General features: G+C 41.5%; 1 protein-coding gene across 4 annotated transcripts in view; it reads right to left on the bottom strand.

The window, feature by feature from the left end:
• The window catches only part of pard3ab (par-3 family cell polarity regulator alpha, b), a 208257-nt gene that overhangs the window by 42861 nt on the left and 146405 nt on the right, over positions 1-18991 (bottom strand). For 3 of the 4 annotated variants that reach the window (XM_070919593.1, XM_070919592.1, XM_070919595.1), the window contains 3 exons: positions 18682-18922; positions 11193-11321; positions 4255-4545 (listed from right to left, as the gene is read on the bottom strand). In XM_070919593.1, coding sequence (XP_070775694.1) covers positions 4255-4545; positions 11193-11321; positions 18682-18922 — 661 coding nt within the window. The remainder of the gene's footprint in view (positions 1-4254; positions 4546-11192; positions 11322-18681; positions 18923-18991) is intronic. The other variant, XM_070919594.1, reaches the window with a different exon arrangement.

Below are 18991 nucleotides of genomic sequence, written 5' to 3'. Positions count from 1 at the left end.
ACACACACACACACACACACACACACACACACAGACACACACAGACACACACACCACCTTATCAGCCTGTGAAAAGCTGCAAGGCGACTGCTGCCTGTTTGTTTGTCTGCGTTGCTGTTTCTGGTGTGTTTGTGATACAACACGACCGCGTTCGCTCCCTCTGAGGCCCCTTATTCCCCCGGTGGAGATGAAATGTAATGGAGCCGATTCAATAAGAGCGCTGCCTCCTCGGGAAACGCGGAGAATCAAATCACACCAAATCCCTCAGAGCCTTCCCAGCATTCACTGCTGCCTTGTAGTTGGGAGGGAAATAAAACAATGGTGGCTAATTCACTTGGCTCTCTGCACACTTACGCTCACACAACAAGGATGGAGTGTGATGCAGCAAATGTTGAGGGCTAATAAAACAATGCAATAACATGCTGACTGCTTCTACAATATGTTTTAGGTAAATTCAGCTTATTGATTTGCAGTGAACGCCAAAGAAACAGAAATGTTTTGGATATCATCTCCTGTGACTTCATAATTTACAGTTCTTTGGGTATTTAGGAAAAATAACATGGTGACAAATGTTACCAGACGCCAACGGTACACTCCGGGACCCCAGTGAGAAATATTTTTTTAGCTGTAATGGTGGGAAAACATTGGGGGAGATAAAAACACTAAGCTTCGGACAATATTTTGCTTGGCAGGTTGAGAAGGGAGAAAGAAAGACCACGAGTGTCCCTGCAGCAAGGTTATGAGAGCCAAAACTGAAACTCTTAAAAAAAGAATGTTCCCAACCTGATACCACACCGTACCACCTCCACAATAAACCACAGAGTAACACAACTACAACATCAAGTGCTTCTGTGAAAACATGTACAACTGCCAATGTACTGTTTTGTTAAAATAGCTTCGAATATAAATAAAAAAAAAAGGCATCTAAGAAACATGTCTAATCCTGAAAGTAAATGTTACAGAGCAGACTTGAAACGAAAAAGATGAATGTTGTTTCAGGCTTGTTGCAGCAGACTGGTTGAGCCTACAGTCCTCGTGGTTATGCTCCTTAAAGCAAAGGAAACGGCAGACTGTTCCCAAAGGCTTCTGAAGATCCTTCTAGCCTCTTTAGTTGTTTTTGTTTTTAAACCTCTGCAGTTAAATTGAAATTTCTGACAGCGCTATGTTTGAAGGAAAAAGAGGCAATTAAAAATGAATTCCAATGGATATTTATGCAGCTGCTCGTGCAATGCGTCTTTTTTTCCTGTTTCCTCTTGGACGGCAATTGTACGTTTTATGGCCCCAGGAGGAACTGAGGGAATACAGTGGCGGTGCGATTCTGGTATTATCATTTGGACACTGAACAAGATTTTTGGCGTAAGGAAGTGACAGTGCCAGCGTTAAAGGATGACTTTCCTCTTGGCCAGCACAGTTTTGGATAACATGCTTCAGGAAGATCACGATGACGATGTTGATGCCTATTATCATTAGTGGCAGCAGCAGGAGTAGTGGTAACAGTGATTCATTGTCTTATTCTGATATGCAAATGTGTGCAAGCATTTTTAATTTGTTCATTATTTGTTAGTGTTTACTTTGTGTTTTCTGTTATTTTGTGTAACCTTGTTAAGAAAGGTGCTATGTGAATAAAGATTGTCATTATTATTATTTATATGTATTATACAGAAGCTTACACATCTCTCTCCCAAAGCTTTGACCCTTACAGTTTGATTCTGAGTCATAATCTTGTGACAACAAAAGAGCTATACAAACACAAATATAAATCTGTGACACTTTGAAAGCCATATCATGCTGGCTTTGTGGCATGAAATGATCATAAAATGCTGAATTAAAGATCAGTCTGCTCAATAACCACTACAGACTCAGCTAGTCATTTCCTGATTTGAATCGTGCAAAAGGCAAATCCAGCACACAGCAGCAAGCTGCCTCAAACAAAATCTAAAACTGTTTACGTTTTAACTTATCATGGCATGCCTGCCATTTTAAAAGAGAAGTGTTAGTGTAGGAACAAAATCACATTTTCCTTCACTCTCTGTTTCTATAGCAATGTTATTGCTTTGATTAAATCTCCACAATGCTTAAGCTCCGATATCAGTCCGTGCTGCCACTCGAATCCCATAATAACAAACACACCCGCTGTCAGGTGAGACTCCCACCCTCCTGTGGTTGGCATCGAAGGGTCTAATTCACTTCCTGTTCAGTAGGAGGCAGACAGGAAACAGGAAACACGCTTCCTGGTTCTCTCAGGAGCTATATTTTTCTTACGATTGGGGATCTGGGAATGTAACATAATATCTTTAAGGAGTTTATGTCCCTGGCACCTACATTGCTGTAATCAAAGCCTCCTGAAAAGAGCAAGCGTTTCAAGTTTGCGGCAGCACGGTTAGCTATGGGGAGGTGATATACAGTATTAAAAGTATAACGGCTGTGTCCATAATCACATAAAAAAAAACGTTATTTCTCAGAGCAGAAAGCCCACAAGCCCACCAAAGTCAAACAAAAGTGAGACCTGTTGATTATATTAATTGGAAAGACCAATATTACCTCAGCTCAATCTCTCTGTGGTGTAACAAAATGAAATGCAATAAAGAGTTATGTCCCTGAAGCCCAGTGGAACAGTTAGTCAAAGCCTGGAGTGCAATGAAGTGCAATGAACTACTGAAGTTGTGCGGGCGTGGATATCTATTTTAGGGCTGTAGCTGCTAAATACTTGACTAATATACACAGTATTTTTCAGACAGGGAACTAGTGAATACATCTTTGCTTGATGAACGATTTAAACTACCAAACAAGTACGAAATTGTACTAAATGAATACTATTGAAATATTTTCTGCCCGCTCGAGTAGCAGCTTTCTCGTAAAACTTACAACAAAACTTTAATATCATGATGAGCAGAATCTAAATCTTGAGTGAATTCCCTCACCTAATTAAAATAAGATTCCATATCTGTCATACTAGTATATCATCTTCTGCTGTGAATCTGCATACCTCCACACAGGACCACATCAGGGATTAAAAATATAAAATAAAAAAAAGACAGCGACAACAGCAGCATAATGAATTATGAATCACTACGAGCTACAGCACTCTTGAAGTACACACAGGCTGCTGGGGCCATCTGGGGATGCGTGAAAACCACGACTAAGACAAACCCATTCATTCAGCTGCGGATGTACTCGCCTGCACTGCCTATGTTTCTGCTTTGCTGCAGGCTTTCCTCGGTTGGCTTCAAGTTTCCCAAAACCATCTTAGGGCTACGAATCTCTCCGTTCATTGATCGAAAGGAGGATCGGGAAGCAACTCAGCACAGAACTGCTGCTGCTGACAAGATGCAGGCGTTCAGTACATTCTGGCTTTTATTTGGCTGGCTGTCACTGCAGTGGACTTTGGAGTTATAAATTTCATAATGCCACTTGGCTGCCGTATATGAATACAAAGTAGATGCACAGAAGAAAAAGGTTCTCCACGCTAGGCCAGGGTGACCAGTTTAAAATGACTGCCAGTTGCCAATTATGGATATAGAGGTCTGAAATGCTGGTAGCTCCTAGCTCTGAGGAATTCTGCCTCCACGGAAAGGCAGGGAAACGGGGGAAGTGCAACAAAGTGAAAAGGTGGCAACAAGGTGAAATCAACGAGAACGAAAGACAGAAAGAAAGAGAGGTAGAAAGGTCAAGGGAGACAGAAAGAGAGACGGATATTCAAAGGTTTCCATTCACTCACTGCCTCCCCAGAGTAATCCCACATCCCCCCCGAGAATGGTGCATTGTGTCTAGCAGTCGGCGAGCTGACATTTACCGCCTGCCTTCTGTTGCTGTGATTATTTTCTCCTACAGGTGTGATAGCCAGCCTGCTGTCTCTGCGCAATAATGCTGCCTCAGAGTTACAAGAGCCGGGAACGCGAGGCAGAATCAGGCCTGGACAAACCTTTTACTGAAATACCATGACCGGGTCGCGCTTTCTCAAAAAGGTTGCCGAACAATGAATGGCAGCCCGTCACCTGGCTTAGGCGGAAATGGAATCTGAGGGGGATTGTGACTCCAATAGAATTCCCGAGTGTTGGCAAGTAAATAACTCATTTTTCAAGGGAAAACAGAGGACATAAAGGATATTATTTGACCAAAAACAAATATGAACCAGACCGCAACTGAGGAGTCTGTAAGAATTAAAAAGATTTAATAAAAAAAAGAACAAGAAAACGTTTTTTTTTTTTTTTTTTTTAAATAGAAAAAATGCATAAACCCCCCCCCCCCCCCTACCTGTCTGCAGATGGAGGCCTGTCGTTGCGGGCCTTGCTGACTTGGGTGTAGATGGAATCTGAGTGCTGGTGCTGGTGGTGGTGGTGGTGTGGATGGATGTGGGGGTAATCGTCTCGGGGGCTGTGGGGCCGGCTGTGTCCACTGTCCACAGAGCTGTTCAGAGGGTTGATGCCTGCGTACGGGTGCTCCTCCTCAGAGGCCCTCTCCGGCGTGCGGCTTATGTCCAGGATTTCAGCGTAGTCCCGTTCCCTGGCCTGACGCTCCCTCAGCTCCCTGGTCTTGGCCTGGATCCTGATGGTGAAGATTGTAATAGACTTGTTGATACTAAAAAAATCATGGTTTTCTGGCTCAAAAGAAAACGGTGGGTCAGAAAAAGTACCATTACCATACCAGTACCATAGCCTGGGACTGCTTTTGGAAAGAACTTATGCTGTTTTTGTGCTATATTGCATTCTGTAGATTGCTATTAGGTGTTGTTTTAATGGATAATGCCATGCCAAATATGTCCATTAGTCACTCTTGTATTTATATACCAAGTACCACAATAGAATCAAGTTCAATCAAGTTCAAATTAAGTCCCTGAGTTGAGTCCCTTCATTGTAAATAATATGACAGTGTTGTATTTTAGCTTTACAAATATTTTCTGGCCAGAAAAAGTTTCATTTATTGAATTCAGCCTGAATTACTAGAGTCAAGGAACCAACGTGACATTAGACTAAAGCCCAAAGAAAAGGCAAGAGGTACTGTAACTGAGGATGCTGGTAATGTGGTAGCTTAGCTACTTAGCCAAACTGACCTTTCAAGTCCAAGCCTGGTTGCTTTGGGCCACTACAGCCCTGTTGTCAGGTCTTTAATTCACTGGAGAACCAAGGACAGACAATCCCAGCCGACCATTTTATCAATAAATGGGTTCTCTATTGAATTTCCGGGAAATTGTAAATACTAAATCACAACATACATATTTCTATCACATTATAAAATTACATAAGCCATCATAGAATTTTTTTTTTATCTAAACCAAAATGCTGTTTGCTAATATTCTAAGATTGGAAATGACACATGATCATTCTTTGCCTTTCAGGTTTTTGAGTTCAATTTGAGCTCAGATAAACTGGTGTTCTTAAGCGGTTCCAAAAACTGCTCCATGGGAACCTGAAACCTTGTTTACCTTGTCAGGTAAAACCTTTATGCTCCTAAAGCCTTGTAGTGTGTGGAGCTGAGAGACTCTGTAAATCTCAGGTGTCACATTAACAAAACACCAGACGAGCTGCAACATCTGCAAGTGATTGTTTATTGTGGCTTTTTAACTTTCCATTACAAAAGAGAGAGAAGATGTGGAGTCTATTATTTATGCTTTTCCCCCCACTGAATAATACCATAAACAACGCATAACAGTCTCTCGCCCCCACAACACCTCATACCAGGGAAGCACTTTGTATTCACAGAGTGCTGCTAATGTATAGCTACTGTGTTTTTCTCTTTCTGTCTCTCAAACACAGACACACACCTCTGACACCTCTCTGTCTCACATACAGAACAACTCAAACACACAGAAATGACACATACACTCTTTCTCTTAAGGCCATTATCTTGTGAATAACTGGCAACACCGTTTTCTACAGCAGAGGGACTACCTATCGCGCAGCCCCGTAATTACAGCCTTGCCAATTATCAGAGCTTTACAACTACCAATTATCATACTGCTCTCTTTTCTCCAGGCCCCTTTTTAATGGCAGTGGGAAAGCGAATGGGACAGACGCAGTAGTGACGAGGTAGGGGGTGCAACTTCACTCAACACTCAGCAGGCTAAAATCTGTAACGCTTCCTCCAGAAAATTTGCATGCTGTGCATAATGAAACAATAAGTCTAATAAGGGGGGCTCCCCATTGAAGGGTAAGTGCAAAATGTGGATGAAGAAAAAACAGGGAGAAATTGGTGGAAATAATTCACAACTAAAAATGAGGCTGGTAATGAACTTGATGGCTTTAACATCTCCCGATTGAATCTGGACTGGAGTACCAATCTTTAGTCCAACAACTTAACCCATGTCAGATGAAAGCTTGTGGACCTGCAAGCTGGGTCTGTACTATTCGTGGACTCAGCAATTATCTAATAGCGCAGAAGGAAGCGGGGCCCTTGAGGAATCTATCTTTAAACCCAGAGGAAAAACACTGTTTTCCATCAGAGAAAGCAGCAGCAGCAGCAGCAGCAGCAGAAGAAGAAGTGGGAGCAGCTACTGATTGTATACACAAGCGCAGTGGCTGATAAGATAAGGCCAGACATACCAATCCAGCGCCTGGCCTTCTCTGTGCAGCCCCTTCCCATAACGAGGCACTGGACGGGTCAACGGGGCCAGTCTCTGAGTGAGGAAGGATGCAGCTTTGAGCCGGTTGTGGTGTGTGAGAAAGAACACAATCTCTCAATTCTTAAGAGTTTCAGTATTGAACAAAGGGCAAAGGCAGCAACCTACATTTGTGGAGTCAAAAGAAGATCTAAAATATATATGTATATATGCTGAAGTGCAGAGATGCAACTGACAATTATTTTCAGTATCCATTAATCTGTTGATCTGTTGAAATGACTTTACAGTTAATTAGAATGATCAAAACCAAGCAAAACTATTAAGATAAATCAATTTTAAAGGTATACTCAACCAAAATTAACGTTTTAAGTATCAAACACTCATCCTGTAGGGTTACATTATTGTCATCCATTCTCAAACTACTTCTGCATCGTACTCACACACTTCTCTGCTGTCCCAAACAATTAGATTGTTCACACCTTCCATTTATCACTAGCCTGGTTAGACATTTGTCATTTACTACCTACACAAACAGACACAGTTCCTTGCTGCAAAAGTAAACAGCTAACTGTGATAGTGACAATTGCAAGCTTCATTGTCATAGTTTAGGGGGAAAATTAGTATTTAGACCATACTGAGTTAAAATGTGGACAGTGAGAAGTGCATTATGCTGCTCTATAGATATTTCTTTTGTGGTGGAACTGGGTAACCACTGGAGTCCATTGTAACTTGAGTGAATCAAGGGTGACTACAGCCGCCATCTTCCACAAAAGAGCAAGCATTTCAAAATGTTCAACTTTGCAGAGTCACCTTTAAAGCCTACAGGAAGTGAGTGTTGAGTATTCCTTTAAGACAAAATCTAAGCCTCTATCTATGTCAACACGACAAGCACTTAAAAAGCAATGTTGCAAAAATGTACAATTGTACAAATACAATTACGTTGATTGAAATGGGACAGGAAGGAAAACCACACTCGGCCTTATCATTACCCTTTCAGTCCCAAAATATTTACGTAAGGAAAACCCTGTTTTCTTTCGAACGACTAACCTTGATGAGACATGAAAACACTAGCGTGAAGGGTAAATGATAAAAATAGCAACGAGAGAAGTAGGAAAAGAGTCAGAGGTTGAACAAAAAGAGTGCAGGAGAGGGAGAGACAGCAGATAAAAGGGTATAGAAATGGCAGGATGGGACATTATGGTAGAAGAAATGTGTTTGACGAGTGACCTTTCTACCACATCAAGCCAGAACAATGGTCCATTATGTGCTATTGTACCCACTGTGTAATAAACCTTCCTCTTAGCGGTAATGCTGACACAACTGATAGACCACGGTGAAAGGCAGGAAGTACATGAAAGGAGAAGGTCCGACGGGATAAAATGGCTGCTGAAAGTGCTTTTGGATTGATAACATTGGATATCTGGAAATGTTTTATGATTGGCAACAAGTAGCTTTCGCCAGTTCTGAAGCACTTGCTATGCAAGGAAAATACTGCAAGATTTTGATCATCCATAGAAGTCCAAACCAGCTACACAGAGGGTCCATTACATTATACTGTATACATAAATCTGGACAATTTTAAGAATCTCTCATTTTTCTATGCCACTTAAATGATAGTAGTACTGAGAGGGTGTCCAGGTCAAGGGAAGTTCACTAGAACAAATTACATGATATACAGCACGCTGCCTGCTGTATAGATTGAACTTTTAACCTTTTGGGTCATATGCTTGCCTCTTAACACACTGGCGGACGTCTGCTGTATTGTATTGTACTAAGATTACATCTCTTAACTAGAGTAAAATCATTTTATCAATAGTCATGACCTGATGTCTGGAATTGAATGGTATGAATCTATATTTGTTTGGGATCCATCAAACTGAAATATATCATTATTGGCCAACGCCTCAGTTTTATTAAAGGGAAACTAAAATTTAGCACTGGTGCATTCAACGGTAGTCAAAACTTTATTCAAATTGCTGTGAATGTTTCTAATCAATGACACTATCTGATTCAGGCCAAATACATTATAATATACCATATATGCATGTTCATCTGCTCTTCAAATGACCATACATTTCCCCACACAAACATCAGTGGTTTGTTTGGTAGCGGTTAGAGATTTAAACACATGGAGGAAATCCATTCATCTAGTCAAACACAGCTGGATTAACCGTAGCCTCGGGCTGTGGCCAATCAATAGGCGCTGTGCAGCGAGGTGCCGAAGCTCCCGGCTGAACCTGAGAGCAGGCTGAGAGCAGCTTGGTGAAACACTGCTAACTGGATCATTGTTTAACACCGAAGCGGCCGCAGTCTTCCACATCCTCAGTGGGATCTCCCCGTCAATATCGGTGCATCTCAGCTGGTGTTTAAATACAACCGAGAAGCACGCTTGTGCTTTTCAGGTGCTTAGGGAGGAGGTACGCTTGGTTGGAGTGAGTCAAACACCCAACGCTGAACAAAATAATTAATGCATTGACTTAAGAATTACTGTCAGACAATCCCAAGATAGTTCCTGCTCTGTGGATGCACAGATTACCTACCTTAATTTTATCTGAGTTTTGTTTCTCGTATACCATTTTGCCTGATTTCCCTTAGCTCTTTCTTGCCCGGAGCATTCTACATGGAAAAACCATTACACACTAACAAACGAAACAGCAAATAACTGACACTTCTCAGCTCTTGCATATGCTCTGCCTCCGAGAGAAATCTGAGATAGGTGGAAACACTGAGTCTAATTCCACTTGTAATGAGAGGCGGCCCTATCTGTTACAAATGGTATTAGATCACATACTGTAGTGTGTAGTGGCTTCGAAAAGCATTCGCTCAATTTCTTTTTAACATTCTGTGGTACTGAAGGCTCAAACAAATCTGGATTCATTGAGTTTTCCGTCAATAATATACACCACATTCCCTGCAACAAGGGAAAGGGTTATTACATGGTTTGGGAAACTGCAATATTCCAAGATTGAAAAGCTTCACATCTTGTAGGGTACACAAAAAAAGATAATTCAGAATGTAACCACACAATATACAGCTGAATATTCTTCAATAAATGAAGGAAAAGGTGCATGTTATCTGTGACACACAAATACCTGCATTTTTGAAATACCACAGAGTAGTCCTGAATAGGTTGCAGTGTTGCGTCGTGATAATTAAAGCGCGCGACTTCGACATTTGAGGACGAGGAACAACAGCGAAGCCACGTATTGGATTAACATACAAAAGAACCATTCTGAACTTTTAATGATATCCAGTGTAATAACCAAATCATCTGACGTGGCATTTGCGTTAACCTTATGCCAATTAAAAATAAATACATGGCTATTATCATATTATTGGACTATCTGCTCTGCAGGCGTTAAGAAAGAATTACAAACCAAATTTTCATAACGAGCAACTGCACAGAGTAATGACTCCTGCCCCTACACCAAGAGCAGGGGAATTAATTAGCTGGCAGGGTTGTAATGGTCTTGGCATTTGTAAACCGCTGCCCCAAAAAGCTGGCACAGTGCCCGACTGACATTTAGTTTGGTGAAGAGAGAGAGAGTGATGCCGTTAGAGAGACACTTGCTGTCTTGGGGCTATTTGGTTTTGGGTCTCGATAACAGTAAAAGACTCAGAAATAATGGGTTCTCTTAACATCTACGAATGTTTTAAATGCACAAAGTCTTGATTTATTAACATATTTGCTATTGCACAAAAGCGTTTATTTACAAAGTAGAACATAACCATTTTGTTTAGTCTATAAAATGTCAAAGTGGGAATTCCTTCAGTCTGACTGTCATGCTAGATTAAAAACACTTCCTGAACTGTGGTCAGGACCTCCAAGGCCACTTGTTTCCATCGAATCTCTGTCGAAACCTCTGTCCATACTTTTGTTTACTTTTGGTCAGGGGCTGTTTTCATGGTCTAGGCCAGGACTCTTATTTCCAATTCTTATGCTACAGCATGTAATGATATCTTAGACAACTGTGCGCTTCCAGTTTGGGGAAAGCCCTTTTTTGTTTATCATGACAAAGCCCCGGAGCACAAAATGAAGTCCAAGAAGAAATATATTCTTTTTTTCATTAGTTTGGTGCGGCATTTTCACCTAACATCCCTGTTGGCCCTCACTAATGCCCCCGTGGCTGAATGGGAACAAATATGTGGACAAATGTTGTGCACATACATTTGGTCATGTAGTGTATATTAACTGATACTAGGGGGGAAAAAACATGGGAATGAGTGAACACAAACTAGATGTGAAATGAATGTTGTAGTCTACTAACTTCTGAATTTTAACTTCAATGAGCAGACAGAAGGAAAGCTGAAAGGGGTACAGGAGGAGGAGGACGACCTAGAAGCTTTAATTTGGATTTGCACTTTGTAATTATGATCAAGGCTATTCAAAACATATGAGTTTTTAGCTTAAAGACATTGTGAGTGATCCCCAAGAGAAAATGAATTATTTCTTTCATTTGGTTCACTTTGATTCATATAGCTTGGGAGAGCTGCAAAGTTACAGGTTTTTTCCCCTCTTTGATATTGGATCCCAAAGTAGCAAAGCCCATAAGAGTCCAAAGACAACCACTTCAGCACTGAGCAGAAAAACTAAATTTAACGGCATTCAGCAGGTGCTACATCACGAAGACCTTACCTCTCCTGCTCCATCCTCATCTTCATCGTCTCCTCCTCTGAAACCTGCGTCTCCTCCAGCTTCCACTTGCTGGAGCCTTTACGATCCATCTTTTCCCCCGGGCGCTCGTCCTTACGGTGTTTCCCAAACCTGGAATACAAAATCAGGCACAATTAACATCTGTTGGTACTAAGCTGTAAGGTTAACTACAATAATAATACTATGTTTTTGTTATTTCTTTGTTTTATCTGTTGTAATCAAATGATTCTTCCCAAATCACTGGTGTAGTTGCATGAGCAGATCAATTCCCTCCCAGGTTGAAGAAATGGATCAGAGTAGATGGAAAGTCTAAGGTCACAGAGCCATTTCAAGGACACCTTTTAAATAATTTAAAACAAAGATATTCAACTCTTATGCCTTAAAATGAACCAGCAGGTATGCTCATAAAATATGTGATATTTCTCTCCACTACCGCTGCCCTCCACAGCCTCCACAGTAACTCACAGTCAACTAATCTGACTGAAGATGTTTGTATGTCTGTGATGACAGAAACACCAGTCGATCAAGCCCTCAAATGAACCATTTGAAAAGTACTTCTCACAAGTTAAAACCCAATTCAGTTCGTTTAATGTTGGCGAGTGGTAAACCCGGATGGCGTGGGCGCGGCCCATCACAGTGATCATATTCATAGGGAGGGAGTGACGCTTAACGAAACAGGAGCCATTGCAGAGATATTTCAGCTTGATTGACTCAGTATAAAGCTGCAGCCTGTTGAAGAAATGACTTTGGCACCGCGCTCGCTTCCACAATGAACCTCTGTGATTATTCACAGGGAAATTGGTCTGCAGAGAATATCTACGACTTCTAAAGAGACAACGCTGAGAGAAACCAAAGAGGTGTGTGCGTTAATGAAAGAGACAGAAGATGGTGAACAAGAGAGGAAAAAATGAACACACGCAGAGAAACTCAATGAAACATTAAGACCGGAAACTAAACTACAGTGAAGAATACAAAACAACCCCAAGATGTGTGTGAGAGAGAGAAAGCGACTGAAGAAAGGGAGACAAAGTAAGATGAAAAATAAGAGAAAGATAAAAAGAAAGTGAAGGAAAGAGAAATTGACAGGATCAAAGGCAAACCAAAGAAATGAAAATCCCCAAAGTGGAGCGTGAGTGAGTTTAAGAGTCAAAGAGAAAGAGTGTAAACTGCCTGAATAAAAAAAGAACTGAGATGTGATGTGTGCCAATGTGTGCATGGAAAGCAGTACAGAAGAAAGAGAATTGAAAAGAAGGGAAATAAAGTAAAATCAATGAAGGAAACACAGGAAGAAAGAACAAAACAAGCGAATGAATCTGCAGAGAAAACCCAGTGGTGTGAGTGTGTCGGTGTGAGAGAAACACTAAGACACAAAACAGAAAAAAGAAAACAACACTGACTGGGAAAAAAATGAATGGAAAAAAATGTGAAAAAAAACTAAATAAAATGAAATCTAAATGAATTTGTGGGCGAGAAAAAAAAGAGAAATGAGAAGAAACCTACAACTTACAAGCGAATGGATCAAATTCTCTGACTGGCAGCATTTTGGACAAAAGCCCAAAAAACAACAGAAAGGCAGCACGAGCAGAACACGTCCCGCATTGCTTTGGCATCACTTTGAACCAAGAGGAGTGAACACACTCAGCGCATGCGGCACACAGATGCTACCCAGAGGTTCAGCGTCTGGTCTTTTTGTTGCCAGCCATGTGTAAATATGCACGGCAGACATTCGATGGCTACTGCTGAATCATGACATGTGCTGGTGATTTGTCAAATCTGTGTGAACTTTATCCAATGACTGTCAAAATGATTAATCACATAAAAAAAAACACTTTTCATTTTTAAAATAACCTTTAAAAAAAAGTGGGGTTCTGGTAGCCAAGAGGATGAAGACAACAACAACGTGATCGCAACACACCTGATTCAAGTCTGGCTGTTACATTTTGTCCCCCTCTCCCATGCATAATATGTAGTCTTTGTGTTTACATTAAATGTGCATGTCGTGACCCAGGGGTATTTACGATGCGCTGTGATAATGACATTGTTCACTTTACAATTCAGAATGGCTCCTAGTTTGTCCATCGGAAGAACTCCAATGGTGCAATGATATATGTGCAATATGAAATATGTATTAAAAATCTCATTTGATCAACTGCTGAAGTGTCATGAGAAGTAGAAGCCCCCAAACGACAACAAATAGTGATGTTGAGATGGGAATGGGCAGGAGAAACCGCAGTAAACATGAGGGGGTGGGGGGTGCTGGGGGCTTGGAGACTAAGGTCCATTACCTGATTAATTCAACTGCGGCTGCCTGAAATGCTCAGAGTGACGGCTCGCTGCTAATGCTAAGAGCAGGAGTGATGTATCACGGTGAGAGACGGTTGACACTTTCTTTCTCCACACCACTAACTTTCATTAACAGCCCCCTAAAAGACAGCCTAACTCTCCTTGTCACACACACATACACAAACACTAAGATTTATGACTGAATGGTAAAACTTTGAAGAGGAGACGGAGTATTATCCATGACACCGGGCCGTTTAATAATCTTATATTCCAGGCACAGTTAGGCCCGCCTCGTCTTGTGAGCCCGATGCCATCGATAAAGAGGCTTTGACGCGTTTCTGTGGTTTGAAAAGACAACTTCAAAATGTCAAGGATTCAGCTAATTCAATTCAGCAGACCACCCGTGTGTCACTGCTAATCCTTTTAACAGCACAAAAAGTGAAAACAAGTCTGGTGGGCAAGTCTGGTTTGGGTGGCATATTGGATATGCAGCACTGAAATGTCAGTAAAGCGTGGGGCAGTCGGTACATCAAAAAGTGGTGAATGAGGATAAAGTCAGGACTTAATGTCACAAAAATATGATGACAGCATGATGGCATCCATGAAAACGTCAAAAATGTCAGTGATAATCCAAAAATGTTGGTCCTACCTCTATCCACCATTGGATAAATCTGACACCTAATATTACAAATTCACTGCTCGGAGAAAAGTATTGACTCTATTTGCCGCCATCCCATGACATGTTGTTTCTTCATCTTTGACAAACAACATTGAAATGTTCAAAATTGAAGGAGTCCTTCTGATCAATGTAACTTTAGTGATCACCTGACTCAGTCTGGCTCAGCTGTTCTTTGTGATTATTTTGAACACAGAATACTAGCATGTTAGCATGCTAATATGCTATTATTTGTGAGTTAGCAAGCTAAGAAGATTGTGTGCTAAACTTCATAGACAAGACAGTGAATACAACATTATCAGCAGTTTGTAAACCTACAAACCTATTAGCATCTTATCTCACACCATGCTCTATTCTGTCCGCTTGAACAGAGCGAGACGCGTGAATGTCCCACCATCCACGACAAACCTCTACTAAAAAAAACGTGTTTCTGAGAAAACGCATCGGCAGACGGCGAGAATGGTCAAAAACAATCCTCGCAGGGCTTCTTCTGCAACACATCATGAAGCTTGTCACAGCGTGAGCCTTTTCTAAGTTCAGACTTGTTCACTTGTTCATGACAAGAACACACACACACACACACACACACACACACACACACACACACACACACTAAAACCACTGCAAAATTAGCGTAGCCCTTGAATTTCTGGGCAAGAACCATCTTTGCTGGTGCCAAGCTAACAGACTGGGTGATGCTTCTGAGTCCAAGTGATGATCAGAGAGTGAGAGTGAGAGAGAAAGAGAGAGAGAGAGTGAGTGAGTGTGAGAGAGAGAGCGAGAGAGAGAGGGAGAGAGAGACAGAGAGAGAGAGAGTGAGAGAGAGAGAGAGAGAGAGAGAGAGAGAGAGAGAGAGAGAGATGGATACAGAGTTGGCAGGCTGCGGTGTTGGCAGGGGTTGATGGTAATGAGGCTTTGATTGGGACTGAGTGTGAGGCCTTCGAGACATGAGAGGGTCAGTCAGTGGCAGCTCTGTTGATCACACACACACATGCGCGCGTGCACACACACACACACACACACACACAAACACACACTCTGACTTCTACAGGCCTCCCACTCCTGATCCACCCCTCCTACATGCAAACACACATCAAAGTACAAGCCCCCCTGACACTCCTGCACCAAAAGCCTTCACTCACTCATTCACGCACACACACACACACACACACACACTCGCTCAATAACATGACGCTCATCGGCAGCTCTTGACGTTCTGTAAAGCCACTCAGGGGAACTAAGTCGCTCACATCACATTTGGTAGTGTGATAGGGCTGCACTTTTATACGCTTTTAAAAAACAGTACCATGGTTCTTGACACACACACACCCCCCCCTCTGTGGTTTGGGCCAACACACATTTGCATTCTGTTTCATCATGACATGTTGACACTAACACAAGCGAAACATGTAAATTCTGCTAAATTATTTCCCCCCTTTCCCTTTCCAATAACACATTTGCTGCTCAGTGCTCACTGCTGCGGTAAACTGTAGCTCCCGCACATCACCTGTCAATCAAACAATGTGGGTGTTACAAGAATGTGCTTCCCTTTGGATTTTCTAACTTCACTCTGTTCTTGGTTCAGATTTGGAAACTTCCTATGAGGTAATCTACCTAGTTCTTTTTCTACTTGAACAGCAAACAGTAATGTAAATAATACAACAGTTTAAGGAATATGCACCTAGTGTGTCCTGGGGCAAAAATGGCCTGCTGGGACCCTATTAAACCCCATGTTGTACACTGTGTGCAGTCTTTCTATGCGAGAATACTTCCTGGCCAGGTTTCCAGGTTTGCTGTGAGGCAGTTTGATAAGACACAAAGAAGTTTACCAATATGTAAATGAAAGGAAAGGGACCCTCCTTAACATAGGACGTCATGTTTAGGTAATAAAGCAGGACCTAGCCTAGTCAATCATCATTACATCAAGGTCTATTCCTATTCCATTCTGTTCCACTAGGAATAATTATAAATAAGTAAAAAAAAAAACTACATAGATATTTAAAAAAAAGTACAGATTATTTTACATATATTGACAGTGCAGGGTTTAAAACAAACAATCTTAATAATCATTTGTTTCACTAAATCTCATAAAATGTATTAATCTATTAGTCTTGTGTTTGTTCTTAACAAACGTTAAAATATTGACTGCATCACTTCCTGTGTGCCAGAGGAGTTTCTCTGGTTCAAATCTACCTCACGTCGTGTGTTCAGATAAGAAAACGTTGAAGCTTTCATGAGTTAATATGAATCACAAGTGTGCTGTGTCAACACTGAAATAAACATTGGGTGGATTATTCCTTTAAATTGAGTATGTGGTCCAGACTAGACATACAGATGGGTTGAATATATATCTCACATCATTATTGTGGAGCACACAGCTGTCTCTGCCAGCAAACACTGGGCGCGGATCAAACGGGCAGTCAGACAGAGTTTTAATGGAGCAGATCTGATGTGGCCAATATTGAGCCAATCAGGGCGCCGTAACACTGATGTTCTGACAATACACACCGATCGTTATCATCTGGAAGGAGGAGATGAAAAGTGGATTTTAGACAAAAGGTTACTGCAGTGTGCGTTTGTAAACTGAGTGGCCTATGTGATGTATGCAGTTTGTGCACTTCACAGAATCCTCCTGTCTGTGTGAGTGTGAACTGTGCCTGCATGTACGAGTTTGTAGTATTTGTCCATGTGCATCCCGCTGATTACTCCATTGTGTGTGTGTGTGTGTGTCCCAGCTCTTCTAGAAGTAAGTCGTTTGAAGCGGCCCCACCTGTTTGACACAGAGCTCTGCTGGCTTCAACCCTACCGCACCCCTGAGGGCCAAATAGCTCAATTTCAGCCCCTGACAGGCCAGCCCATCGCTCCCATTCACCAACAATGTCTCTCTTACTGTCCTCATTGTTTTGTGTGGACCCATTTTCATTCACCGCTCTCCCCTTTTTCCTGCCACACGTACTATTCCTCCATCTTGAAAGATACGTTCAATAAAAAGTCTTACAGTAGATGTATTTAAGGGCTTATGGATAAATATCAATTTTAGAGGTTGTGTATGTTCACTTATTAGTGATACCGAATGTTTATTTTTTACATTCAGTTTAGACATGTTGATGTAATTGTAGGCTCAACCTGGGATTCACACCAGTGAGTTGAAGTCTATATATGGACCTGGTCAAAATAGCAAAATAGCTGTAACTCTCCTGTAAATATTTTTTGGGGAGCATCAGTTCAGTATGTGGGTGCTCCTTTCAATTGACAACAAAGATTACATTATAGAGATTATTTTGTCTATTTCCAAGGTCAAGAATAAACCTTTACACTCAAATGTGGCATTAGTTTAAAATAAGTTTAATCCATGAGCATTTTAACATCTCTATCTCTCTTTCCCTTACAAAGGCATTAGACCTCAATCAGTCTCCGTCATTCAGTTTCTGTCTCCAACAATATTTCTTTGTTTTTCTTTCACTACCCATTGCACCCACCAGCATCTCCCTTTCTTCCATCTTTTCTTTCTCTCTCCATCTCTGTGGATCTCATTACCATCCTCTCTCAGACTAGAGTCCCTGTTTTCCCTTCCCTGTCACCGCCACTTTAGCTAATATGATATACACATATATTACTGGCTGGGCCCAGAGGCTTCTCAGACGATGAGATGGAGGGAGAGCAGGCCAAATGAGGTGGGCTCCAATGGTAAAGGGGATGGAGAAAGGGGAGGAAATGTATAGACTATACACTAAAGGGATGTGTGTGTATGTTTGTAATGGATAGAATTTCTGTCAGTTTAGCTATAAGGGATTGTTTGACAGGTAAAATGTTAGCGGCTGCAGAGAAAGAATTCATAACAGGAAAATAAACCACAAAGGTCAAGTTGTCGGGGAGTCTAATTAGTGTTTCCTCACACTCTTCACTGTCTGCGGCTCCATCGCACAGGCCTGTTCATCTGTCTCACTCACAGAACAAATCATATAGCTCCTTCAGGTGCAGCCCAGCCTTCCAAAAGTGTTATTAAATGTTATATCAGTTTAAAAAATATTACAGGTTGTCCAAAACTGGTCATTTAAGGGTCTCTTTTTTTCAGTCAGGAAGACAGCTTTTAGCAGTAGATATTGATCAGTGTGGCTTGGAAAGATGTACTGATATTGAACACATCTCACTCCTCTGATTAGGAGTACACATATATGTATAGTATATAGTGTATAGTGTATATATCTAGTTTAGGGCAGTTTTGTGCAACATTGCGCAATGTGCAGATAATACAGCAAAAGTGTATTTAAGTACCCAAACTAGAGGGGAAAGGTTTTTGTGAAAGTGAATGAGTACAACCAAAATGCCTTTCAGTCAGAAGGACGTTGCTACCAATCCGTGCATATTTTAAGAGCCTAAATAAAATTGACATTAAACATGAAGAAATACATTAAAAAAATATAATTCAACTGCTTTTGTGAGGTCTCGTGTTGCTTGCTGCTTTGTAACAGGCTGGTTTCATTTTCACAAGACCTTTTTTTCCAGTCCTACCTGAACATGTCCCCAAGTCCTTTCAGCATGCCCTTCTTGGCTTTTCCCTTGTCTTTCTCCTTCCCTCCATCCTGCTTCTTCTTCTCCTTCCCTCCCTTGTCTTTGTCTTTCTTCTTCTCCTCTTTGGTTCGATTTGTGCCGTTGACCAGGGGTTTCTCAGAGCCGGACAGCGGGGTCTGGTCGGCCACCGTGGACACAGAGTCTCTCCCTGATCGGGAACTCTCCTCTGTGTCCTCCTCCACTGGGGAGAGGGAAAGACATGAAATAAGAGGGACAGAGGTGGAAACATGGCGGAGAATGGAGAACAATG

This window comes from Enoplosus armatus, chromosome 14 (genome assembly GCF_043641665.1).
Source record: "Enoplosus armatus isolate fEnoArm2 chromosome 14, fEnoArm2.hap1, whole genome shotgun sequence".
NCBI classification, from domain to species: Eukaryota; Metazoa; Chordata; class Actinopteri; order Centrarchiformes; family Enoplosidae; genus Enoplosus; species Enoplosus armatus.
The sequence above is the reverse complement of the archived record's forward strand: the minus strand, read 5'-3'. Positions and strand labels throughout refer to the sequence as shown.